The sequence below is a fragment of the Talpa europaea genome, assembly GCF_964194135.1.
Source record: "Talpa europaea genome assembly, chromosome: 2".
Lineage (NCBI taxonomy): Eukaryota > Metazoa > Chordata > Mammalia > Eulipotyphla > Talpidae > Talpa > Talpa europaea.
In genome coordinates this window covers 3,728,715-3,755,813 of record NC_140068.1, presented here as the reverse complement: position 1 = coordinate 3,755,813, position 27,099 = coordinate 3,728,715, and the positions used below count along the sequence as shown (strand labels likewise).

The window sequence follows — 27,099 nt, the reverse complement described above, 5'->3', positions numbered from 1 at the left end:
CGTGTGTGTGATGTGTGCACGGTAGCTGACGCCCTTCATTTTATAACAGTCTCGCCTAGAAAAGCAGAACTAAGCAGAATCAAATTCTAGACATTCCTTGTCGTCCTGCTCACCCCGCCCTGTGCGAGCTGCTCTCCTCGAGAACCGCCTGCTCCATGTCTACACTGGCTGAGCCCTTTCGGGTCGGTAACACCAGGGCGAGCACCTGCCGGGCGGTGAGCCCCAAAGCAGCACTCTCGGCCGGAGAGCATAAGCCCTGTGACCCGTGACCCGCACTGCCCGGCCCCCCGCGGACCTGAGAACACGGAGCTCCCCACTGCCTTCACCCCGCCCCCCTCACACGCCCGCCATCACAGCCCCCACCTCGGGGGACCCAGCTTCTCGGCGGCGCCTCGCACAGTCCCAGGACTCACACCTGTGGGCTTCACATGCACACACCTCCCACACCCACACCTCAAACCACAGGCACACGCGCACACAGCACACGTGCATATTCACTCATCTGCCAAATACCTCACACGCATCCTCACACGCAATATGCTTACACATGCACACACGGCGCACACATGTGCGCACATGGCACACACACACACACACACACACCTGGAAACATACACAGGCCTCCCGCTGTCCACGACCAAGCCGGGTCTCCTGCTCGCTGCCTTGTGTGTGCCGCGTGCACACGGGCCGCGGGGCCTGGGCCTGGGGGCTGGGCCTGGCTCCCTCCTGCCACTGGCCGGGCGTGCGCGGCGCCCTGCACGCGGGTGGAGTCGGGGACGGGCCGGCGGTGGCGGCCGGCGGGGGAGGGTCCTCACCTACGTCTCTCAGGCTCCTCACAGTGACGGCGAAGCCCTTGGTGCGCGGCAGCAGGTGGTGCTTGAGGCTGGGCAGCCCCTTGGCCTGGGCCACCTGCATGCTGATCTGGTGCTTCTTCTCCGTGAAGCGCGTGCCCTCGCAGTGGATCAGGAACTGGAAGGGACGGGGGGTCAACACGCCGGGCACCACGCCACGCAGGCCGCCCGGTCGGCCGCCGAGCCCTGCCCTCGGGCCCCGGGTGGCCGCCCCAGGCCCCAGGCCGCCCTCTGTGCTCGTCTCGCGCTCGGGGAGAAACGGCCGCCCGAGACTGGCCAGTCGAGCCGTGAGTGTGAGGGACACGCGCATCCTGTGTGTGTGAGGGAAAGAGCATGGGGGGTGACGAGAGTGTCTGCAGGGTCTCTGTGCACCCTAACTTCAGAGGAAAGGACGGCAGGGCGCAGTGGGGAGGCCGGCGGTAGGGGTGCGGCTGTCAGGCTGTTCCTTTGCAGCCACTGAGCTGGTGGGGGGTTAGGGGGCTGGTGGGGAGCATTGGGGGCTGGTGAGGGGCAGTGTGGGCTGGTGGGGGTCTGGGATGGCTGGTGGGGGGCAGTGGGGACTGGTGGGGGCCACGGGGGCTGGCCTGAGCAGGAGGGCCTGGCATGGTGTGGGAAGGGCTGGAGGGGGGCCCAGGGTGCTGGTGTGGGGTGTGTCCAGTGGGGGGACCCTGGCTGGTGGAGGGGGGCTGGCAGGGGGCGGGGCCTGCGCAGGCCAGGGGCTCACGCACAAAGTACTTCTCCGGGTAGTCGCGCAGGTGCAGCAGGCTCCGGGAGACGGTGGTGCGGTCCTGCTCCCACTTGCGCGTGCAGAAGACCATCTCGGTGAAGTACCACATCCAGCCGATGATGGGCACGTAGGCCAGCTCCTTCTTGGCCAGGACTTTGGAGCCCTGAAAGAGAGGGGCCCGGCGTCCGTGAGAGGGTTACGGGGCCCTGTCCTCTGGGTCCAGAAGCCCCAGGGAAAGTTCCAGAATTCAGTGTCCTGGACCCTAGAGGCTCTTAGCACTGAGCAGCTATCAGCGAGAGGCCAGGGCTGCTGATGGGGGTGTGTGTGTGTGTGGTGTGTGTGTGTCAGGGTTGTGGGCTAGTGCTCAGCCAGAAGGGCGGCTCCACCAGTTGGGACACCAGGGTCCTGGGGACAGGCCAGGAGCGAGGGGTCTCCTAGGACCATGGGGGTTCATGTGGGGCAGCTGAGGGCCCCAGGGCTGCGGCCAGAGAGGGGCTGCCTGACTGCCCGGGACCCCAGCCAGGCAGGACAGCTGGGGAGCAGCGTGCACCCTGCTTTTTCCCTTTAAAAACAACAAGCTCCTTCCCTGCAGGGCAGTCTCCACGTTTTCTGGGTTTGCTTTGTTTTCCCCACAAATCCAACGTGCAAACTGTGTGGAAGAGGATGAAGCCGCACAGTGGGGCCTGGTCCCCTGGTCCCCTGCTGGCACAGGAGCCAGCCCACTGCTGGGCTCCAACTCTGGGGGCCGAGCACCCCCACTTCACAGCTGGCAAACTGGGGCTCAGACAGGTCCTGGCATGGTGACGCAGCTCTCGGGGGGCACATGTTCTGGGGCTGCTGGGAAGACTTTGATCCCCCAAATGAGACGTGGCCCAGAGGTCTGGCTGTTTTGCCGGCCACAGGCTGAGGCCAGAGAGGCCAGTCTAGAAAGGCCGAGCCGTGGCCGCTGCACCAACTGGGCCACCCCTGGCTGCCCAACACTGCAAGGCCGAAGCCCTGGAATCGGGGTGTCTGTGCCTTGAGCAGATGGGGCCTGAGTCCTGTGACTGGCAACAATCCTTCCTCGCTCTGCTCAACACGAGGTGAGGTGTTGTCCTGGCCGGGCTTTCTCTGTTACGAACGAGGTGGCGATGCCTGTGACCCCAGAGCATGAGAACAACTGGGGTCCCCGCTCTCCCACTGGAGCCACTGAATGCCGCCCGCAGTCACAGGGGGTGTCAGGCTGGGCCCCTCCCGCCTCGGGTCTCCGGTCTGCCGGATGTTCTGCTCCTGCATCCTGAGGGCCGGGCCCTCCCCGGAGACCCAAGTCTGCCCTGTGGGCAGTTACGACGCCCGAAACATCGCACACACCTGAGCTCGGCCAGGCACTCTGTGGCACCGGGAAGGGGGAGAGGAGGTGACCCCTCTCTAGCCGGGAGGGGGCTGTGCTGGCTCGGAAGCGGGTCCACCCCATGAACCCCGGGGTTCAACATCGTGGCCTGGGATGACCTGCTGCTGGAAGGGGGCAGGTGACACGGTGCGGCCAGCGCAGAGCCTGGGGTGGGCCCAGGGCCGGGCGGCCAGCACTGGCCGACCTCAGAGCACCGAAGGCCGGTCTCATCCCCACGGGAGACGGGCGGGGGACGCCGGTAGCACCACACCCCAGACACCCCATTACACTCGGGAGCGGCTCCGCAAGCAGCAGCCTGGGGGGCAGGGCTGCTGCCACGTGCTCACGTAAATAAAGTTTTGTTGGCCACACGTGTGCTCGCTGCCTGCGGCCGCTCCTGTCCAGCCTGCCCACCGCGGGCACCACCTGCCAGTTACTCAGTTTGCTAACCCTGCGTTAGAGCCAGTACCGTGGGCTCTCTGTACACATCTAACCGCTGGGGAGATGCTAACCCTAGAAAACAAGATTTTTTAAAGGCCTGGAATCCAAGCCTAGTCTATAGTCAAAGATGATAATATAAAAAAGCACAACAGGGCCTCCCCGGGGGCGCAGCGGTTGAGCGCTGGCGCCGGTTCGATCCCCGGCTGCTCCCCAGCCACCGGAGGAGGGTCCCGCATGGCGCGCAGACCTCTCCTGCCGCCCGCTGCTCCCCTCAGCAGTGTACTTCAGTCCTGCCTGCTCTGCTCCCCGCTCTGGCTTCTGGTGAATCCTCTCACCCTCCCGCGCTTCTGACTGTGCCCAGTGCTTGTATAAACAAAAACAAACAAATAAATAAATAAATAAAAACATGCCTCTATATTAAAAAAAAAAGCACAACAGGGACCCGAAGACCCCAACACCTGTCTGCTGCAGGTGCAGCCACGCCTCACCTCACAATTAAATATGCAAAACCAGAGGAGGGCCCCGCCCCAAGGCCTGCAGGAGGACAAACTAGGAGCCCGGAGTTTCCTGTTTATTCTAAATTCTGCAGTTCAGACTCTCACCTGGAGATTCAACAGTCACAGACCCACAAAGACGACAGCTCTGAGGGGCGGCTGGCTGGCCCGTACCAGCCGCAAAAGCCTGGAGACAAGGCAGAGGCCGCAGCCACGAGGGGAGCTCAAATCCAAGCACCGCCAGCTGCGTGGCCCAGGCAGACTAATTAAGCTCTTTCACTTCACTTTTTAAAGGGGTCCCCCGTGTACTACCCCGCGTAAGAGTCTGAGGATGAAATAGCCTCTCGTAGCCACGGTGCCGGGCACCAGCTCACAAGACGCTCCCCCTGAGCCCAGACCAGGGCGCAACGCAGGGGGCTGCGGCCCTTTTTTCGCGCAGAAAGCCTGGGGGCGCTTCTGCAAGTCCTGCACCGTCAACAGCAAAAAGGCAGCCGCGGGGTGGAACAGGAAAGGGTGTGGCGAGGGCGCGCGGTCAGACTCACCCCTAGAACCCCAAAGCGTTCAGCCAGGCTCCAGCCGCAGAGAAAGTCGATCTCGAACTTGTGGTTGAGAACCACGATGGCGTTTTCCTTCCCGAACTTGGGGTAGGCCTGGGGGTCCGTGTGGATGACGCAGTCGGTGCCTGACCACCACTCCAGCAGCATCACCAGCTCTGGGAGGAAGCGCAACAGACAGAGGTTTAGGGTGCACTTTCCTGGCCCCTGCGGTCCGGCTGGGGGCCACGCCACCCTCCGGGCCAGCCCGTGTGGAAACCGCTTCCAGGAAAGCTCTGGACCCGCTCAGCCCAGACCCAGTCTTTGAACGGGTTTAGAAGCAGAAGGAAAAAACGAAAAGGCCGCAGGAGGGTGGTGGGGGTGGAGAGGAGGCCTTGATGCAAATGAGCCGCAGGCCTCCACTCAGGACCTGGAGAAGCAGGAAACAACTCAGAAGACGGTGTGGGGTGATGCACAGTCCTGAACATCCGGGAAATGACTCACTGGGACACTTGACTCCAGCAAAGAAGACTCAATACCCATTTCTTCTCTCCCGTTTACCACCCTCGGGCGACGGGGAAGCCCCGCGGTCCAGGAAGCAGAAGGCCCAGCCCCGAGGCCACAGACCAACGAGGGCGTCGGGGCCGGGAAGCAGCTCGGGCATGCGTTGCAGGCGCAGGTGACAAGAGAGAAGTCGAGTTTTACACAAGCACCACAGAATTCACCCTGTTCTTCAGGGAGACGGTCAGTCCCCACCAGGTGCGGCCAAGTGCGCGGTGGAAACTGCCCAGGAGGACAGTGGACGTGGAAGGACTGGTGAGCGGGGGGCCCGGCAGCGGCACGGGTGGGGCGAGTCCTCCGTGAAGGTCATCCTTGTCAGTCTCCAACTAGTGCAGGACGCGTGCGTGTTTGGTGTCTGTACATGTGTGTTCATAGTGCATGCATGTGTGTCCAGGTGTGCACATTTAGCAAAGGACTCACTCTATCACCTGCACCCCTACACACACACACACACACCATGTGTGTGTGCAGGCACTTGTGCACATGCATGCACACACAGCAGACTTGTGCATGCCTCTATGCACACCTGTACACATATGCAGGAACCACGAACGTGTGCAGGCTGACACTCAATATGCACATTCATGTGTGTGTGCACAGATGTGTGTTTTCACATGTGTGGATACATGCATGCATACTACACACACACACACACACACACAGAGCTCTGGTCTTGACGCCAGCCAAGCTCATGTTTTAAAGGGTTGGATGGCGGCTCTTGCTCTCCGCCTTGAGGCTGCATATTGAAGTTTTGAACTAGAGAACCAGAACTGTCCAGAAGACATTTCCGTCTCGTGTCTAAGCAATGAGCACTAGTGCCTGGCTCCTACTGGGATCATCACTAACACACCCTTCTTGACAATGAGGAGCGTCCGCCTGTATTCCTAGCGGAGAAGATCCTTGTCCCCTGTCCCTGTTTCAGGCAGTGACACAGGCGGGACCTAGAGCTGGAAGCCAGGACGAAGGGCAATGCCTGGGGGTGCAGCAGGGACCAGAGCTCAGTGTAAGTCCCAGCAGGGTGGCCCTGCGGCCAGGACAAAGGGGCAGCTTCTCCGCCAGGGCAGGGAGACACTTGTGTTGAAGCACCGGCCCTTCTAGGAGACAGGACCCGGCCAAGCCTGAGGGTCACAGAGCCAAGGCCCCAAGCAGGGAGCACAAGGAGGCCAGCACGGGGAAGGGGCTGGTTCCAGGGGCCTCAGATGCTGCAGTGATTCCAGAAAAACTTCCCAAATGCCGGGGCCTCCCTGGTGGCGCAGCGGTTGAGCGTTGGGTTGCGAAGCTGCCCGCGGCCTCTGCGGCGCCGGTTCGATCCCCGGCTACTCCCCGGCCACCAGAGGAGGGTCCCACATGGCGCGCAGACCTCTCCTGCCACCCGCTGCTCCCCTCAGCAGTGTACTTCGGTCCTTCTGCCTGCTCTGCTCCCCGCTCTGGCTCTGGTGAATTCTCTCACCCTCCCGCGCTTCTGACTGTACCCAGTGCATGTATAAACAAAACAAACAAATAACTAAATAAATAAAACATGCCTCTATAAAAAAAAAAAATAAATAAAAAATAATAAATAAAAAACCTTTAAAAAAAAAAAAAAAAAAACTTCCCAAATGCCTCTGTGAGCTCACATCCTCTCCCCAGGGGTCACCAAGCGTGTGGTCCAGCTGGACATTCTCCCCCGAGGAGAACACGCACCCAGCCCGCAAGGCCAGGGCGGCCTGTTGGCTTCCCCGGAGCCTGGTCTTCCCACCAGAACCCAGCACGCTTGTGCTTCCAACAAGCACAGCTTGGGCCCCCTGCGAGGGGCCGGGCCAGAGACACAGCCCGGCCCACACCGACAGGTGTGACGCCTCCCTCTGGGAGCCACGGCCTCCAGGCAGGCACCGGGCAGGGAAGTGTGTCCCGGGAGTGGCCGAGTCGGAGCCACGGACACAGCCAAGGTCCGACCCTGGTGGTGCTGCTCTTGGGGTGAGAAGGGGCTTCTCTCCCAAGGTCCCCTAAGCCTCAGCATCCTTGTCTGGGAAGTGGGGATCAGACGACTGAGCCCCAAGCACACTGCTGCACACAGCAGGCCACGGCCCATGGCTCTCTGTGCACAAGTCTCTGTGACCACGGGGGCGAGAGGAAGAGGCGTGGGGGCCGGGGGGGGGGGGAGCGCGCGCGTGTTACATCCTCGCGGGACCGGCGTCAGGAGGGCTGATGTAGGGTTTCACAGTGACGGCGAGGAGCCGTCGCCGCCGGAGCATTCTGAAAGGGGCGCACAGGCATCCAGTTTGCATTTTGAGGAGGCGGCTCTGGCCGAAGAGCCCGGCGGTGGCGCGGGGCGAGGCGGGGGCCGGGAGCCCGCCGGGCCGGAGCAAGGCCTCGTCTCTCCCGCGCGTCGAGAGGCTGCGGGCAGGCAGGTGCACGCTGCCCTCACGGGTGGAGGGATCACGTTCCTCCTGCCCCTTTCACTCTCCAAAGGGTTTTCTTTTCTTTTTTGTGTTCACAAGAAACGCACCTACGTAGTGACATGGCAAAGGAGCTCCAGCAACGCAGGCGCGCGGGGAGGAGGTAGCCGTCCCCTGCCTCAGGCTGGCGCCGGCCTCCGGGCCAGGCTGCACTACCTTTCCCAGAAGCCCCTTTCTTTTGTTTCCGGGTAAGGGAGGGTCACGAGGGGAGCCTTGGGCGAGCCAGCAGGTGGAGGGGAAGCTGCAGCACCCGGCTGCACGGCCTCTGCTGATGCCCTCCTCACCCTGCGGCCGTAGCTGGGCTGGCGCCTGCTCCACCGCCCACCCCTGCTGCTTCTCTGGCCCTGGCGGGGAGGGGGCGCCTGCTCTGGATGAGGCTTCAGCAGAGGCTCCCCCATGAATTCAGGCTCCCAATAAGTCAGGGACCCACCATCAGCTCTGCTCCCCTCCCTCCACCACCAGCTCAGATGCGACAGGGACAGGCCGCCTCCTCGTCTCCCCTCCCAGGCTGCAGAGCCTGCAGGTGCCCCCACATCCCAGGCAGCACCCCTGCTGCCTGCCTGCCCCGAGGGGTGCCGCCAGCTGTCCAGAGGCAGCCTGAGCAGCCCCCACAGCGGGACCAGGGCCGTCCTGGGACCCGGCGGAACCCTGCTGAGGCGCTGCCGCCCCCACCCAAGCCCCACGGCCCTGCCCAGGGCAAACGGTCAGGAACAGCGCGTCCAGGGCCGGCCATTCCCCAGACACAGGCAGACACGCACACGCGTCCCCCGCAGACGCGTTCACTCTTTCCCAATCTTCCTAAACACGAACAAACCGCTGTTTTCCGCAAGGGGAAGGTTCGGCTCTCCTCACGCTACTATCTGCCGAGCTCCGGCCACACGCGGGGCACTGTTCAGGCCCAGAGGGGCCCGGGCTGCCGCTGCCGCGGCCGCGGTCTTCCCGAGGGGCTCTGGCGGGAGGATGTGGATCAGAGGAGCTGGGCGAGCCAGGGCGCGGGATCTGGAGGTTCCGGCCCCGGACAGACCAACGTGGCAGCAGCACCGGGCCTTGGTGCTGAGCAGGTGCCCAGACGGTCTGCCTGTGGGCACGTCCGCCTGGGACACCGCCCGACACATCGCTGGGCACGGGGCGGGCGTTCTGCCCAGGCCCGGTGCAGACAGACGGCCCCAGTGAGTGGAGGGCGCTCTGGCTGGCCCTGGGCAGCACAGAGGTGGGGGTGCAGGAGACACACCGGGAGGCTCAGGCGGTCACTGGGGAAGTGGGTGGGGCGTGACAACTCCACGGTCAGTTGTGCCAGGCGAAGAAACTTCCAGATTCAGGGCTTTCCCTCATCTCCACGCCCTGGCGCCCACGAGTGCTGGGCTGTGAGTGGGCTGAGGAGGTGGCCCCGAGGCTGAGTCAGGGGCTAGAGGGCATGAACAGCAAAGGCAAAGGGGCAGGAGCAGGGAGGAGCCGCCCTCATCCCCAGGCTGCTTCCCTCGCATGGCCTCCAGGGACCCGCACACTCTCCCGAGGGTGTGGCGTGCTGACCTCTGGGTGGGCGGCAGCCCCAGCGCCCTCACTGACCCAGGAACCTGGGCTGCCCCGAGCCGGGGCCCAAGGCTGTGGTCTGGAGCCAGCCCACTGGCCTCTCTAGGCAGATGAGTGGCCAGCGGGTCCACATGTGACGGGAGGCCGCTGGGGTCACGCAGGCAGAGCCACACCCCTCCCTTCTCTGGCTGCGGGGGGGTCGAGTCAGATTCTGTCGGCAGCAGTGAGAGAACTTGGTCTCTGGCCCAGGAAGGAGGCCGGGCCGGGGCCACCCTCCCCTCTGCTCCGGGTCAGCTCCGTCCAGGCTGTCTGCAGCAGCGCCGCTGTCTGTCCCCGGCCTCAGGAGCGCCCCACGCTGCCGTCAACACAGACCTGGCCAGAACCCACAACACCCCCAAGCCGTTTCATCCACCCCTCCCGATAAACCACGACGGGACGGGACGGTTGTATTTGTTCACGCAGAAGATGCATCAGGCGCCTGGCACACAGGCGGGAGGGGGCAGTGGGCTGAGGACCCACCACCGACCTGGGGGTCCCCTTGTGCCATGTGACCTGGCAGGTTTTTCTGGGTCCCCTGGGCTCTTACCTCATCACCAAGCCAGGCGCTGCCCTCTCGGAGGCCCCGGTGTGAGCCGAGCCGACCTGAATCGGAGCTTTGCCTCCCCCGGCCTGGGGGTGCATCTCCAGCCCCCTCGGGAGCGAAAGGACACCCGGTTCAGGTTTCTCCCCAGAGGGGTGGGTGGGGGGAGCGGGCAGGGCCTTGGGTGAGCACCAGGAACTCCTAACACACCAGGGCTGGGCCAAGTTTTCAGTACACTACACCAGTTGTGCTGCCGTTGGCCACTGTAAAATGGTCCGTTTGCAGAACTGTGCAGTTTTACTTTTCTGTGCTGGGGGTGGCGGCAGCGGCAGCAGCTCCCGAAGGCTTCGTCCCAGCTGTCGGCCACCCCTGGTATCTGCTCTCGGGGCCACCCCGGGCTCCCCACAGTTGCCCATTTTGCCAACCCCACTGGGAGACCTGAAGGGGCTGATTCCACGAGGGGCCTGCGTGCCGGGGGGGCCTCTCTGGAAAATCCCAACCTCGATTTCGGGAGCCATGGAGGGACCCCGCCCAGGGCCTGGGCACAGCCCTGCTCGCCTCTCCCTGCGATCGAGCGCGCCGTCCGCCGAAAAGCACCGCAAGCAGGAAAGGAAGCAGAGGAGCAAAGGCGGGGGGCTGGGGCGGGAGCCTGCTTCCCCTCGTGAGCGGGACTGAGCTGGCAGCCCCGGAGCCACCCGTGCTCAGCCCTGCGGGGAGCGGGGGCAGCGGCGTGGGCGTGCAGAGCGCGGAGCCCAAAGGACCGAGGCCCGGGAGGCCTGAGGCTGCAGCTCCTCAGAGCTGTCAGTGTACCGGGGTGGGCGGTGCTGAGGAGCAGGAAGGAAAAGAGCATTTGGGGAGGGAGAGAAGAGGGCGGCCACCTCTGACCTGGGGGGAGGCCCGGCCCTGGCCTGTCCGGTGAGGGCGCCCCGGTAGCGGCCTGGGGACTCCGCCCTGCCCGGCGCCTGCTCTTGGAGCCCACGGCAGCCCGAGAAGACGACACGGGGGCCAAAGGAGCAGTCACGGGGCGGAGAGGAGCAGCCAGGCAAGAATGAGGCCCTGCACTGTCACCCCAAAACTGCCTGCCCTCAGCCCTGCGGCCCCCCGGACACCACCAGTCACCCCAAACCTGCCTGCCCTCAGCCCTGTGCTCTCCAGACACCACCAGTCACCCCAAATCTGCCTGCCCTCAGGCACGGCTGTGGGAAGCAGTGGCAAGACCTGGCTGCCCTCTGGTCTGGCTCCCAGGGCACATGTTTCCTCGAAACCCCAACCTGGGTCTCCCCGCGGCCAGGCGGGTCACGCCTCCCTCACCCCCGCGCCCCTTTCACCTCCTTTCTGCTCACGGCATGAGGACCCCCGTCTCCCTCCTGTCTGCGCCCACTCTGGAGAACTCTACAGAACAGGGGGACAGAGTCCTGCAGAGACGACGCTGAACCGGCTGCCGCCCCGAGCTCCTGGGCCGGCAGCTCGGGCAGCGCCTGGGGCTCGGGCGCCCGCGGGAGCGGGTGGGAAGCGCCCGTCATAAGGAACGTTCTCCAGCTTCAACAATGATCTAGTTGCTGCACCTCCCCCTGCAGTGACCTTTAGGGCTAACCGTCGGGCTGGGCAACCAGGGGGAGAACAGCAAAACAGCCTGAAGCAGAGGAAGTTCAGCAGAAGTTCCCTGAAAAGGCAGAAGCTTATCAAAAGACAACGACCACCAGGAACCACTACAAGAATGCTAAAAATCTTATCCCGTCTTTCTAGAACTACAAACTTTAATCCCTTATTTGTCTTTCTAAACTTCCTTCTTTCTTCTATAATGGTCATTGCTTGTTATGTAGATCCCCGCCCTGATGGTGACAGGCTGAGCCCATGAGCAAGCTGATTTCTTTGACATTCATTCCTGTGCTTTTGGAAAACATATATATACTGGTCACAAACTCAAAGAAAATTACACTCAGATTTTCACTCTTGAAGTGTGTCTGTGTGTCATTTCTTTCGCCGACGCCCTGACCACCCTGCACGCTTCTCAACCTGAGGCGGCCTCATCGTCTACTGCTGTGCTGGTCCGCGGCATCTAGTGACGGCGGCGATCACGTGTAATCCGTAAGCCAAGGCTGCGTGTCCACAATTGCTTTTTGTAGTTTAACTTCCAGCTGATAATCAGTCAGGTTGAAAGCGAAAACTCCTCCTCAAAATCTTCCAAAAGGCAAAGGTGAGGTTCTGAGGTTGCCCCGGTGCCCCCTGCACTGAACGCGGAGCCACGCGGGGTGTCCGGAGGTCCGGGCAGAGATGGGGCTCAGCTGCTCTCCACGCGCCCGCTGGGGGCCACTCGCGCCCCCACACAGGCCACGGGGCACACAGGGCCGCCCTGCTGGGACAGAACCACGGGAGGAGACGCCCCGGAGCGTCGGGCAGGCTCGGCACCGGCTCGCCCCTCCGCAGGCCCGGCCCCAGGGGAGCGGGCGGTTCCCCGGGAGCAGCCACAGGCTGTCAAAGGGCACAGGGTCGCAGAGCCACAGGCACCCCCCACGCTGCGGCTGGGGTTCGACACAGAATCTGGGACTGGAGGCCCAAGACCAGCTGCCCTGGTCCCCCCACCCGGGGGCTCTCCCCGCACTCACAGCAGCCACCATCCGCCACCCTGGCCCAAGGGGGTCCCTCCCCGCAGCTGTGCCCGGGGCCCCTGTGCAGCATGCAGGTCCCGCCCACCCTCCAGCGGGACCCCAGCTCCTATCTCCACGCAACCCCGGATCCGAGGCCGCACGGGCGGCCTCCCAGCCTCTCTGCCCTCGGGGGCTCCGCGCGCTTGTTCTGAACTCCCAGTTAACTCCCCACCCAGGCCTTTGCCTCAACCAGAGGGAGGCGCTGTCGTCCCCGGAGACCAGACTCAGAGCCCAGCCGCGCCCTCCGGTGCACACCGTCTTCCAGGCTGTGCTTTCCCCGTCCACATGCCCGGGCAGGAAGGATGCTGAAGCAAGACGCTCCCCGCTCTGGCTCTGGTGGATTCTCTCACCCTCCCGCGCCTCTGGCCTGTACCCCAGCGCTTGTATTGTTATAGGACAGGGAGAGGGGCAGCCCAAACCCCGCAAACCTGTCTATTCTAAGTGGGTTCTGCCATCCGCCGCATCAACACAAAACATAGGAGACTTTAATGGGAAGGAACTTTAATAAAACTAGGAAACAATACAGGTAAGGCAAAGAGTCTAGTTTCTAAGTGAAGCACCCAAAGTTACCCGTCCCCTCGTGGGTAAAACTCCATCCATATGGGATCGGCCCAGAGCAAGGCCCCAAAGCCTGCCACAAGTCTAAAGCATCTTCCAGTGGGGACCCACAGAAAAGAGTCAGAAACAACCAGACAAGCCCAGAAGGAAAAGAGCAAAATCAACATCAAGATAAAAGCTGCCATGGTCACCTCTCCACGGGTCTCACCCACATCTGTGTCACCCAGTCCACGACCAAAAGACAAGCACAGTTTCTTTACATGTCTCTAGGCTCCATGCGCCTCCTCCAGGTCTCCTGGCTCCATCCTGCTTCCTTCTTCAGTCTCTTCTTCAGCTTCTCCTCCTCCTGCTCAGCTCCACCCTCCCTTGGGTGGGGCAGGGAACCTCCCCCTTTCCTGGGGACCACCCTGTTGCAGTATCAATAAACAAACCTTTAAAAAAAGAAAGTCTATCGAGTGCCTGATACCGCGGGGTGGTCAGAAACGCAGCCGCCCTGAAGGCTCCGGGAAGATTGAGATGAAAGCCCAGTAAGGCCCGTAGGACACCGGTGAGGAGACTCCTGCTGTGAGCGGCCCCCTGCAGGGCCAGCGCCCCCATCGCCTGCTGCCCAGGGGGCGCCCGGGGCACCCGCTTCCCTGCAGACTCTGCCCTTGGCCGGGCACAGAGGGAGGCGACTGCCCCGGCGGCCCTAGACGCGCCAAACTTAAAGCGCTAAGACTGATGAGGACGCCCTCCGTGCAGCAACCTTTCTCCGGAAGCTTTGTGTGAACAGTGGTGTTTCCTGAGAGGTCCCCCTGCCCCCAGGTCTAGCAGGTGCAAGACGGCAAAACCAGCAGCGCAGACTCAAATTGGAACCGGCTCCACCTGCAGCGGGTGCAGCAACCTCTGCCTGAAGGGGAGCCGGTCTCTCGGAGAGGCAGGGGGATAAGGACACCCCGTCTTCCGAGCTGCTGCGTTTCCTACTCACACGCAAGGTGCGTGAATGGCCCCCAGCCCCGGCATCTCTGCGGGCAACTTAGACCTAGAAGCTCCCCCTGTGAAGGAAAACCACATTCTTAATGCCAATAGCCCACGGCTCCCCCATACACACCAATTCAAACTTGTGCTTCCTGGGACCGCTCTCGCAGAGCAACTCTGCCAGACTGTTTCGGGGTTCAAATCCTCACTTCCATTATCGCGTAACTCATTGTTTACCTGTCTGACATTTTATTGCCATTTAACACTTGGGATGGCAGCTCAGGGCAAGGAGGGCCTAAAAGGTGGATGTGCTGCTGCCCCCACCTACATCCTGGCTGCTCCCCATTCCGCCCATGCTCATTGAAGGGCTGCTGGCCCTGACACACGCGCTCACAGCATGTGTGGCCAGATCATGGCCCTGTCCTTCTTGCATGCCAGGGCTGTCAGTAAGAGGGTGCGGAAGCTGTGCGGGTGGGCACCACTCTCCCGGAACAACACCTGAGCCGCTCCCCAGACCCGAATCCTCACCTGGACAGCTGGTGAACTCTGCGTCCACCCTTCAGCGAGAATGTCCTTGCAGGTAAAGCTTCCTGGGGGAGAGGTATTGGGTCCCACTCTGAGGTGTTGACCTGTCCACGTGCACAGAGACGAAAGAACCTCGCTAGGACTCAGGTCCAACATCCCACCTGGAGACAGGCCCCTCCCTACGTCCTGAATTTAATGGGCACGACGCCAGGGAAGCTGCTGTGCTGCTCCCCGAGCCGGCTGCACACGCACATTCAACAGCTGGTTTCCAACCCAACCCCAGGGAATAAGCTGAGCCTCTCAAAGCAAAACTGCAACGACAGCCACCAGGAAGCCGTGCAGAGATGGGCAGATGCACCGGAAGGAGAACTAGCGGCTCCCAGAACAACTCAGACGCCCTCTGAACCTACACAAATGGACACATTAGGAGGGGGAAAAAATGCATCTCTGGAGGGCTTGTTGGTCGTCCCGGAGGAAGGCCGTGCGCACCACCAGGGCCAGGCCTGAGGTCACCTGAGCACCCTGGGGTGCGGTGGGCACACCTGCACCAGGCATCCGCCCGCCCCTCTGTCCGCAGGGTGCCGGCCAGCCTCCTCCATGTGACCCCAATTCACCTGCAGGTCAGGTTTCAGCGCCAACCTGCAGATGAGCAAGGCCGAGCTCCCTCTGCGCCACTGGCCTCCGCCAGGAATCAGCTGCTCACTGCTTCTCATCCTTATGCACAAGTGCTTCGTAAACCATGAGCTCATCAGTCTGGTTAAGATCATAATAAATCAAATGGCTTAGCCTAAAGGGCTGAGGATCAGGTTCTGGAAGGTGGTGATTCTTCTAAGGAACAATGAGCCTTGGAGGGCTTTGCCCACGCCCCAGCTACCTCCTGCAGCTTCTCTACAAACAGCCTTGTCATGAGAGGCCAACAGCTTCACCTCAGAGCAAGCTCAAGGGCCCTGCCAGCTGCAGACCGTCTCCCCGCCATCTGTTGCCCACTGTCCTGCTCAGCCCCTCAGACCTACCTCTTCTGCCCTCTGTTCCACATGCCCTCGCCCCTGAGGATGCTCTGCTGCCTCTGGGCCCCCGCGTCACCTGCCCGTCACCCACCTGCGCCCCACCACCTGCAGATGAAGTGAGAGCCCTCCTCCAGCCCTATTGTTTGACCCACCTTCTTTCTTTTTTAAGGATTTATTTATTTATGCATACAAGAATTGGGGTATAGGCCAGAGGTGCAGGGAGTGAGAGGATTCACCAGAGACAGAGTGGGGAGCAGATCAGTTGGAGCCACTGAAACACACTGCTGAGGGGAGCAGCGGGGAGACAGGGGAGGTCTGCTGCGCCGTGTGGGTATCTCCCTGGCTGGCCAGGGATCAAACTCGTGCTGCAGAGGCTGCTGACAGCTTCATAGTGTGGTGCTTAACCCCTTGTGCCACCAGGGAGGCCCTCACCTTCTCTCTTCCACTTTTTCTGCCACTCACCTTGAGCCAATGTCAAGTTCTGGAACTACCTGGAATCCTCCGTGCCTATCGCAAGTTTTGACCTGTTCCCGTCCTCCGCAGGACCTTCCTTTCCTTCCACAGAATGGCAGAACCTTATCTGTCTCCCAAGTTTCAGCTCAAATGAGATCAGGACCCTGAAGTCTGTCTTGACCCCCCTCATTCACCCCCTGCCATCAGAGGGGCTTCTCCCCAGTTCTGGGTACCCGTTACTGGATTCACGGCACTTCCATGCCAGACCACCCTGCTGAGCCCCCGCATCACTCAGGGATTTATGACAGGGCCACGGGGTGCGACCTCGCCGCCCTCGGCCTCACCCGCACAGAAGGATGACGTCACGCCACCCCCAGGCCGCACGGGCAGGCTAGCTGGTGCTCAACGTCCCGCGGGAGGCGTCTCGTCTGGGCTGTGCTGGTCCCCACAGCACAAGCCCCCCCAAATCACCAGGCTGTCACTCGGCAACCTGGGGATGGCGTGAGGGTCAGGAAACCAGAGATGCAGGTGGCACCGGACCAGGAGGCGCCGTGCTCAGGCCAACCAAGGGGACTGTATTTTCTTCTAAAAACCACATTAAGAAACTTAAATTTAAGAGCACTTGAGGCAAAAATGTAACTGTACTAACGCGAAGCTCCTGCTCTAATGCGTCATCTCTTCCCTGTCCTCCCGCGCTGCCCCGTCAGGCTCCAGCGCAACCCTCGCAGGGCAGCGCTTCCGCGGCCGTTTGGAAAATAATTAAAAAAGCAAGATGTGAAAATATGCACAAGTCCCGAAATAATGTTTAGGGTCAGAAACGCCAAGGAGGAGCTATTTTGGAATTGCTCTTTAAATACGTGTTTTCTTCACACAGACGCTCGCTCCTGCCCTCGGCCCCGGCAGCCCGGGGTCACCTCGCCTTTCCCAACATGGGGCCAGCGCTGCAGCCTGTGAGGATGGAGGGTGAGGTCTGCGCCTCCTCCCCCGTGGTGAGGTCCCCAGACAGCCCTGAGCCTGTCCTGAGGCAGCTCCCCCGAGGGCGAGGCGCCCTCCTGGTGGGGCGCCAGAGAGAGCGTCTCATGAAATCTGCTTTCAGATAAACTGCTGCCTCATGCAGGCCTCCTCGGAGGAGACGTGGACATACTTACACTGAAATGCTGGCTGTTCGTCAGAACCCCTAATTTCACTGGGAGCCCTGACTTTTTATTTGCAAGACCTGGCCGGCGTCCCCAGGCGCCTTCCCGTAGCCATGGCAATGGCACTGCCCGTCAGGAAGGCCGCCGACGGGAACCTGGCAGCCGGGTTGAATGGCCAAGGGGTCCCTCCACCACCACCCCGGGACCCCGGCAGCCCCAGGCGCCCCAGGCTCGGATCCCCACTGTCAGGGCAGGACTGGACCCTGAGCAGGTTTTCTGTGATCCCAGCAGACGGGGTAAAGGAGGCGCCAGCGTCCGGAGCCCTCGGTGGCTTTTGCAAGCTTTTTATTTAGACGTATGGACCAGGCACACAGCAGGCAGGGGCAGCAAGTCTTCCCTCTGGGCTCTCCGGCCTTCTCGCACGTTCTCTCTGCTCTTCTCATGGCTCTGCTTCTCTCTCGGCTTCTCTGACCCTCTGCTGCTTTCTCGGCTTCTGCTGGCGCCCCCGTGACGCCGCCCTTATAAGCCGAGTCTCAGCCCAGGTGTGCCCACCTACATACGCCCACACCCCACTCCAGGTGCCGCCCCCAGGCGTGCATTCGGGACCGCTGGGTTCCCTCGTCTATCCTAATGGCGGGAGGGCAGACAAGCCTGCACCTTACCTACCCTACACCCACTTACAGATGACAGAACGGAAGCCCCCCGCTTTCCAAGGCCACACAGACTCGGGGCGCAGGCCCCTGGGGCTCCCAGCCCCCCAAGACGCTCAGCGCGCACGGGGCTCCGATTCCCAGTGATTTCTGAAATGTAGACGTCTGCTGCCGCCAGGGCCCAGTCTTCAGAGGTCCCGAGAACTCTTGGGCCGGGGTTTGTCTGAGCTGTCATCTTTGTGTTGACAAACAGACCTGGAGGAAAGAGGTTTTCAATCCAGACTCCCTGCGTGGAGACCGGTCAGGCTCCAGGCGCCGCACGGCCCGGCGTCCCACCTCGGCTTCGAGCCCTTCGGGCACAGGACAGGAAGAAGCCGGCCACCCGCTCGGCTGCGGGCACCCCTGATGGCGCGCTCGCCGCAGGCTCTTCCGAGAGACACCATGTGCACACCCCGCGCACGGAGGGGCTCAGCGGAAACTGGGATTCGGGTGAAGATTTTGCATTCCCAGGGGTCCCGGGGGCTGGTGAAAGCGGCGCAGACAGGATGAAAGGTGGGGGGGGGGGGCTGTGTTCCTACTTGTCATCATCCTGGAGACGTTGATGGAGCATTAGGTTAAGAGCCCCATCGAGGTTCAATGGCAATGGCCTGACTTTTATAGATCGACCTTTAAAATATCAATGACCACGTCTGGTCGGCGGCAGATCTCGGGCGTGGGGGGGCTCCGTCTGCTTCATCCGCCTGAGCACAGCTGTATTGGCAGAGAGAGGGTAACGCTTCGTGGGGGATAATGAGACTGCAGGCCTGATGGTCTCCTCCATATGGGAAGTCCTGGGGTCGCTGACCTCTCGTTTAACCTCCACCCCTGCCATCCTGGCGCGAGTCCTCCAGGGTCACCCCTGGTGGCTCCTCTCGGGAGGCTTCCTTGCCGTCCCAGCCGGCAGCAGGCTCCCGCTGCCCCTGCCTCGGAGGGCGCCGCAGAGGGAGGTGCCAGCCAGCTCAGGGGTTATTTCCTGCGCTTTTACCTCCCGCACCAGACCTGAAGGTTCCTGACACTCAACGAGGCCCAGTCCTCTTGAGGAAGCTTCTGGAAGGGCAGGAGTGGATGGGAGCTGGCAGCCCAGCCCGCACCCCCCCAGCTTCTCAGCAAGGTCATCTCCAAGGGCACCGGCCGGCAGGTAAATCCTGCAGCTGTCTGCCTCCTGGGAGTGAAGCTGCTTACCTGGCTGAAGGGGAAATGCCCCGGTCGACGGACACCCCGTGACGGATGAGGAAGGCCCCGGCTTTGCTGCGACAGAAACGAAGAGCTTTGCTCGGAGCTCGGCCAAGCTCTTGATGACTAAAAACCCGTTACTGCTATTTTGGTGTTTCTTCTTTTTGGTGTGCGTGGATTTCCCACTTCTGTTTTTCAGTCCACTGCTCCTCACTTCCCGAACTTCTTTCCCTCTTCTTGTGCATTTTTAAATCTTTCCCCTAGTCTTCTTCAAGAAAGAGCTGCCACATGTTCCACTGCACCCATGATGTGCAGTACGCACAATAGGCTTTTGTTTCTTATTCTTTGTCTTTTTATATTTTCTTTATTTTTTTTTAATTTTATTTTTTTTAATTTTTTTAAGATTTATTTATTTATTTATTTATTTATACATACAAGCACTGGGCACAGTCAGAAGCGCGGGAGGGTGAGAGAATTCACCAGAGCCAGAGCGGGGAGCAGAGCAGGCAGAAGGACCGAAGGACACTGCTGAGGGGAGCAGCGGGCGGCAGGAGAGGTCTGCGCGCCATGTGGGACCCTCCTCTGGTGGCCGGGGAGCAGCCGGGGATCGAACCGGAGCTGCAGAGGCTGCGGGCAGCTTCGCAACCCAGCGCTCAACCGCTGCGCCACCGGGGAGGCCTTCTTTATTTTTATGTAGAAGAACTGGGGTATAGGCCAGAGGTCGGGCGGGTGGGCGGGGGGGCAGGGAGAGGACTCACCAGAGTCCTGGGGACGCCAGTGCCCAGCACAGGGCCTGGGGGAAAGGTGCACTCAGCAGCACCTGTTAAATACATGAGGGTCAGCGGGCTCCGGGCAGGACAGTCCTCCCGGTGGGATCCCAGGCCCGCGGGTGGAGGTCCTCCCAGCACCTGGCCCCTCCGCCTGCCCGCCTGCACCCAGATAAGGGCAGAGGCGAGGAAGGCATCACTGCCCGCCCAGCGACAAAGGAGCTCCTGCCCCAGTGATCAGCTCCACCCCCTCGGCTCTACTGATGTCCAGGCCCAGCCCTGAGGGCGGCGTGGCAGGGAGGTGGGACGGGGTGCTCTGCAAGGGAGACTTAATTCTGCAGCTAATCAGATAAGGCGAAGGTTAAGAAGTCATTAATGAGAAATGACAGTTTTCGTGGGAGCTGATCAGCGAGCAGGGCCTTCCCAGGGGACGGCAGAGCACCAGAGGAGGGAAATCACAGGAACTAATTTACCTTTTCTCACATTTTATTTTAATTCAAAGAGCTCTTTGGGCTAAAAATAGAACCTAGAAGTAAGAAAGTCACTTGTAGCAACCAGGAAAGGTGGTTTTCTGCTTCTTTTATCAGACCCTCTGCTCCCCGACGCGGCGGTGTCTACCCGGGAGGCCTGGATGTGTGGGCAGCATCTGGAGATGGAGCTGCAATGCAGATTCCTAGGTTTGAGGTTCCAATGCAGACTTGTAGGGAGGGACTTGGACCTATGTTTTTAAGGGGGGGAGGTGGGTGCTGAGGCTGACTTGGGGGAGAGGGGTAGATGAACTGTAGCACCCTAACCTGGGCCCCAGCTCTCTAAATACACCAGCACATTCGGTCTGGTGGTCCAGAAGGACTCTGCCATCAGCTGGCTCACCACGGGCCGCCGCCCTCGCCCTGTTCCCAGTGTTCTGATGTGGCGTCTCCAAGCTCACTTGGTGTGGGCTGAATGGGCGGTGGGGGACATCAGCGACAGAGCCCCTGCACCCCCAAGCTGGGTGCTCGCCCATGGAGCCCTGACTACCAGCGAGGACACTCCTGCCGGAGGCTGCATAAGGAGGTCCGGGCCATGAGTGTGGGGCACTGCAGGGGACGCCCCAGCCGAGCCCAGTCCGTGGGCACCGTAGACCACTCACTGGACCCCCCCAGCTCTGGAGGTCTCCACCAAGCGCCAGCCTCCCAGGCTGGGGGGGCCACCCCCACCAGGCTCTGTTTGATTCCTGCCGCTCGGGGCCCACAGGCATGAAATGGTTGTTTTAAGCTGCTAGGCTTTGGGGCACTGTAGGGTATGTAGAGTGTCAGGCTTCTCTGCCCTCCCACCATCAGGATGGATGATGGATCTGCGGCCCTGAATGCAGGCCGAAGGCGGGCCCCTGGAGTGGGGTGTGGGCATATGGAGATGGGATACGCCTGGCCTGAGACTGGGCTTTTAGGGGCAGCATCACGGGGAGGCCAGCAGAACAACAGAGCAAGAGAGAAGCAGAGCCCACGAGAGAACGCCAGGGAGTCCAGAGAGAGAGAAGACTTGCTGCGCCCCTGCCTGCCGCGTCCCTGGTAAATCCCAATAAAAGCCTGAAAAAAAGCTGCCGAGGGCTCCGGAATCCTCCTTTACCATCTGCCAGGGTCATGGAGACCCTGCCTGTCCCATCCTGCCCTTCAGGCACTTTGCGCATCTGCATTATAATGTCTAGGTGCCCCCAGCCCCCCACGTCTCTCCCATTAGGAGACTGACTGTCCGTTAGCCCAGGGAGCGGCCTGTGTTCTCCTAACGCCAGTGCCCAGCACAGGGCCTGGGTGCACTCAGCAGCACCTGCTAAATACATGAGGGTCAGCGGGCTCCGGGCAGGACAGTCCTCCCGGTAGGATCCCAGGCCCGCGGGTGGAGGTCCTCTGAGCACCTGGCCCCTCCGCCTGCCCGGCCCAATGCCACCTCCCTGGCCGCGGGAGCGGCTCTGCTGTATTTTCAGCCCCCCCTTCTTCTGACCTTTGAAATGCATCCTGAAATACTTAATCAGGGCCTCTTGCGGCTGCTCTGCAGAGCCGTGCAACCATTAACATAAATAAGCAGTAATAATTATAAGACGGGCTGTGATCTCAGAGCCAACAGATACTCGCGGCAATTAATAGTGCTTATTAACATTTTGAGTATCTTTCTATATACATGTAGAATGTATTTTAAATACATAAGAAAATTGATATATTTAAAAATGTAGAAATGTGAGAAAATGACCTGTAAGTTGGTCTGGAATAAAGAAGGACTCTGTACTTTCAAGTACTTTCAAATGTCCTTCAAATGGCCCAAGGTCTTTATTATCTGATTGGATTTAAAAACAAAGAATGCCGGGGCCTCCCTGGTGGTGCAGCAGGTTCAGTGCTGCGTTGTGCAGCTGTCCGCAGTCTCTGCAGCGCGGGTTCCATCCCAGCCGGCCAGGGAGCTACCCACACGGCGCAGCAGACCTCTCCTGCCTCGCCACTGCTCCCCTCAGCAGTGTCTTCAGTCCGTCTGCCTGTTCTGCTCCCCACTCTGTCTCTGGTGAATCCTCTCACCCTCCCGCGCCTCTGGCCTGTACCCCGGCTCTTATATAAATAAATAATCTTTTAAATAAATAAATTAAATAAAAACGAAGAATGCCTCCAATTTACGTTTCATATTTTATACCTGACTCTAGGAAATACTTCAGTTACTAGTCAATCCCACCAAAGGGGACTTTGTTGTCTCCCCAGTGGTGCAGTGGTTGAGCGCTGGGCTGCGAAGCTGCCCGCAGCGTCTGCAGCACCGGTTTGATCCCTGGCCACTGGCAAGGGTCCCACATGGTGCGCAGACCTCTCCTGCTGCCCACTGCTCCCCACAGCAGTGTATTTCATCAGTCTACCTGTACTGTTCCCTGCTCTGGTGAATCCTCTCACCCTCCCGTGCTTCTGACTGTACCCAGTGCTTGTGTAAATAAATAAATCTTTAAAAAAAAAAAAAGATGATTCTCTAGAGGCAGCACTCAGTTCTCATTATTTCATTATTTCATGATTATACTTTACTCTCCCAAATTTTACAAATGCTAATTAAATGTAGAAAAGCAAACACGATGTCAATCAAACTCATCTGCCGTTGTTTGTGATCAGCAGCTGTTGAAAATTGTCCTCTCCAGGGCCTCCCTGGTGGTGCAGGAGTTAAGAACAGCACTATCAAGCTATCAACAGCCACTGCAGCATACAAGTTCAATCCCCGGCCAGGGAGCTACCCACACGGCACAGCAGACCTCTCCTGTCTCCCCGCTGCTCCCCTCAGCAGTGGATTTCAGTAGATCCGCCTGTTCTGCTCCCCACTCTGTCTCTGGTGAATCCTCTCACTGTACCCTCCACATACCTCTGGCCTGTACCCCAGCTCTTGTATGCATAAATAAATAAATCTTTAAAAAAAAGAAAAATATTCTCTTTCTAATGCGAAGCCTCCCTGCGTGGCGGCGATGAGCGGGGCAGACACAGATTCTGCTGTGGGGGTGAAAGCAGCAGCAATTTCCCCTCTGGGATTAAACATGTACTGGGAGTGACATGAAGCTTTAGAAGATTTTCATCAACCCCCCCACCCCCGCCATACTGCCTTGGACTATTTCAGGTCAGCGATAGGAATGATTTCAGCTGTGGTTAACAACAACAACAACAACAGCAAAGCCAAATCACCTGCCTACACATTGTTGGTTAAACAGCACTGGGGTGAAGTCCGAGATGGCGGGGCCTCTCCACCCAGGCCACCGCAGAGCAGGGGATCTGTGCTCTATTTGTGGGTGCTGGCTTGGAAAGCGACTTGCTAGGGTCGCGCTGGCACGGATTCTGGGTGATAAACCTACAGTGTGCGCCTCCCGCCTGGCCCGCCCTGCCCTCCAGGCCGCCCGTACACACAGTGGTGTTCCCGTTGACCTCCGGGGCCCAGGTCAAGCTGCTCTCCAGGCTCGGCCAGAGAAACTGAGGTCATGGAGCCAAAAGGCCAGAACCAACGCAGTCTCCTTTCTCAATGCTGAGATTTGTGCATCCTTGGCCTGCATCCCACCCACTGTGGGCTGTATCAAAGGCACCGAGAATAACCAAGAGGGCCACTTTCAGGTCAGAAGCCTGAAGGAGCACTGCCCCCCAGCTAGAGAGAGCAGAGACTCTGAAATACATCTCATCAAGAAATTTAAAATGCATCCAAGAGCAAAAAAAAAAAAAAAAAAAGCCTGAAGATGTACGTGAACTCCAGAGTGAAGCGAAGACAACATTGCACGTCCCAACCCCCTCCCCCAGGCCTACACCCCCAGGGGCTTCCCATGTGCCAAGACCAGGAGAGATACCCACCAGGTGGCCTGTGAGTCCTGGGTCCTTTACCGTCATCACTGGGTCCTGGGGACCTCAAAATGACTGGGGTTCACAGAGGAGAAGATCTGAAGGAGTTTGTGTTACCACAGTCTGCGCGCTTTCTCTGCTCTCCCAGGCGGTATTTCCCCACACATCTCCCTCCATGCCCAACGCCGCGTCATACGTGTTCATGAAGCTACTGTTTTTCTTCATCTTTCATACTTTAGGTTGTGAGGCTGTGGTGGGAGAGGGAATCTTTAAATCACTGGTCAACTTCTCCATCTGGCTTATGTTTTGCTTCCGCTCACTAATGGCCAGGACAGTTCCCACACCCTAATGTCCAAGGTTTCCCCCAGAGTCCTCGGCCTATGGCGTGGCCATTGCTTCCCGCGGTCACAACACGGAAAGCAGATGTGAAACTTCCTTTAGCAGTGCACAAAAGTTAAAACATGAAGGCGAAGGCGAATCAATGTTGAGGAATAGCTTAGAGAAAAAAAGCTGCTCTAGGAGCTGACATTACAATAGTAGGAACAAACACGGTAACTTCAAATCTATTCCATTTTGCTCCTATTCAAAGTGACTTCTTGTAACGCAGTACATGAAAGCCGTCCTCCTGGAGTCCCGTCCTGAGCAGGATGGAGGAGACACGTTCTTCCTCTCCAGCGCCAGAGCATTACATGCAGGGCAATGAAAGGAGACTCGGAGAGGCAGGGGCCATCTCGGGATCTGAGGGGAAACACGGGGGTGAGTTCCCTGGTGGGCACATATTTTTTCACATATTCCAGCCTGGGTGCTGCAGAGCCTGGTGACTGGGCAGTGCCAATGCAGAGGGGAAAAAAATAAAACAGGAAAAATCCACCATCTCTAGGTACAGAACCAGGGAAAGCGCATCCTAGCAAGACAGAGGACTTGTAGGCGCTAACTGCCCTCTCAAACAGCAGCCCCCGCTGAGTCCCAGCCGCACAGGCCCAGCGGGGACCGACGTCAGGCTGCAGTGAAGCGTCCCCTGGGCCCCCCCCCCCCACCGTGGGTGATGTGGAAACAGCAGGGGAAAGAGCTGGGGCTCTCACCATCCCCAGTGGATGCTCAGGCCCCGACGTGACGAGGCACCCCCGGCTCCCAGCCAGTGTGCCGGGGGGCCTGGTGGGAGTCAGGATGCCCACCTTTACCAGAAGTAATGAGGCTCCTTCCCCCCGCCGGGAGCGGTGGAGGTGCAGCAAGGAAGCTGGGCTCCCGCCCCCACCAGCGTCCCAGGCGTGCGCCTCTCTCCACTGACACCGCGTGGGAGGAGACCTGCTGCCACAGGCTTCAACAGCATCCAGAGCCTCGCGACACGGTGCCCCGATGCCCAGGTGTAGGACAGGGAAAAATGTCAGGCTTTTCTGCCCTCCCGCCATCAGGATAGATGATGGATCCTTGCGGTCCTGAATGCATGCCTGATGGCGGCACCTGGAGTAGGGTGTGGGCCAAGGTGGATGGGATTCACCTGGGCTGAGACTGGGCTTTTGGGGGCGGCGTCACGGGGACGCCAGGAGAAGCCGAGCAGAAGCCAAGCGAGAAGCAAGAGAAGCAGAAGCCGAGAGAAGGCCGGAGAGCCCGCAGAGTGAAGACCTGCTGGGGGCCCGGGAGGCCTGCCAGCCTCCCGGCCCCCCAGCACCCCTGCCTGCCATGTGCCTGCTGAACCCCAATAAAGATCTGCAAAACCCTTGAGGGCTCCAGAACTCCTCCTTTACCCGGTCTGCATGGGATCCTAGAAAACCTGCTCAGTGGCCATTCCTGCTCCCTACACCAGGACACAGCTGAAACCCCTGTGCCTGCCAGGAGCCCGTGACTCAACACAGATGAAGACGCCAGCGACACAGACGTGACACAGCTGTTGGCATCATCCAGTAAGAGCCTGAAGGTGGCCACTGTGACGATGCTCTCACCAGCAGCTATGCGCACACCTGAAGTCAATGAACAGTGGGAAAGTCCTGCCAGGTGAATGGGAACTACCAAGAAGGAGCAAACGGAAACTTTGAAACTGAAAAGCAATAACCAAGATGAGAGTCAGTGACTGGACTCACCAGGATGGAAGAGAGAGAACAAGTGATCTCAACAACAGAGCCACAGAAGCTAAATCTGAGCAGCAGAGAAAATGGGTTGAAAGACAGTCCTTCTGTGGAATATTCCAAGGACTTCTTGGGTTCCTAGAGGGTAGAAAGCTATTTTCTAGGCACTATTTCCAGTGCTGATGTGAACTTAAGCATCTTTTGTTTCCACCAAATCTCTGAAGGCTGCGTTGATTGAGCTCTCTTGTGCAAAGAGGGCGATCCACCAGGGCTTCCAGAAATCCTCTGGAGGTATGATGGCTCAAACATCTTTTGCTGCTTTAAAAGCAGCAGTGGAACCAGTCCCTGAAGTCCCAAGCGCTGCCCCTGTCCTGGTGGGTGAATTCTCTTCACCCGTCAGCACCAGGACCTCCTAATACTCAGGTCCAGCCTGAACGACACCCCACCTCTGGATCTGTCCATGCCTAGGCTTTTGGGGGACCAGGTGTCATCAGGGCACCGGGCTGTGCTGCAAAGATGTTATAGAGCTAGACAAACACCCTCAGTAGGGAGATGAGGCCAGTGTAACACAGGGAGTTCATTCTTTCAACAAATATTTATGCAAATATTTGCAGATGCAAAGTGCTGCTTTACACAGTTGGGTTCATTTATGCCTCTGGAGAGGTCCCTGAAACAACCTCCAGTTCCAGTGAAGTGGGGCAGGTGGGGAGCCACGGGGAGAGATGGCAGCCGGCAGCCGACTTAACAGATAAATTGGTTAGTCTATTACAAAGCGATACTGCTCTGGGAGAGAGAAAAGGTAGTATAGTGTAAGGGGGTGGGGATGGGGTGAGGGCTAGAGATGGAAAGGAGAGAAACAGTCCCCCAGAGGAAAACACTGACCCACTGGCAGAGAAGGAAGGCCTTCCAGAAGCATCTGACACGTGACAGCAGTGCCCAGCCTGCAGTGGGGAGCAGTGCAGGGCTTGGGTGGGGCTCAGGACTTAGCATAAGCATTTGGATCACCCACGGGTGCCTGGAGGTTTCCTTCCTGATTACAGGGGCTGAGCGGGAGGATGGAAGGGGAGAGCAGACACCGTGCCCCAGGCGTGCCTTTCATCCCCACTGACCGTCCCGTCAGTCTCGTTCGAGACAAGGCTGGGCTGCGTTCCAGCTGCAAGAAGAAAGAAGCTGGCAGAGTTCGCGCTGAAACACATCTTTGGAGACCGTGTATGTCTCAGTGCTTCTGGTACATGAGCGCTAGCTAGTGAGCGTTGTGCCCGGAGGAGCAGCAGGGCACGAGAAGCAGAGCT

The 27,099-nt window shown here is 59.7% G+C and overlaps 1 protein-coding gene across 1 annotated transcript in view; it reads right to left on the bottom strand.

Moving 5' to 3' along the window:
- The window catches only part of AGPAT4 (1-acylglycerol-3-phosphate O-acyltransferase 4), a gene marked incomplete at its 5' end in the record, with an annotated part of 43,911 nt that overhangs the window by 8,131 nt on the left and 8,681 nt on the right, over positions 1–27,099 (bottom strand). The window contains 3 exons of the mRNA XM_084228184.1: positions 816–969; positions 1,580–1,741; positions 4,425–4,594. Of these exons, the coding sequence (XP_084084310.1) occupies positions 816–969; positions 1,580–1,741; positions 4,425–4,594 (486 nt within the window). The remainder of the gene's footprint in view (positions 1–815; positions 970–1,579; positions 1,742–4,424; positions 4,595–27,099) is intronic.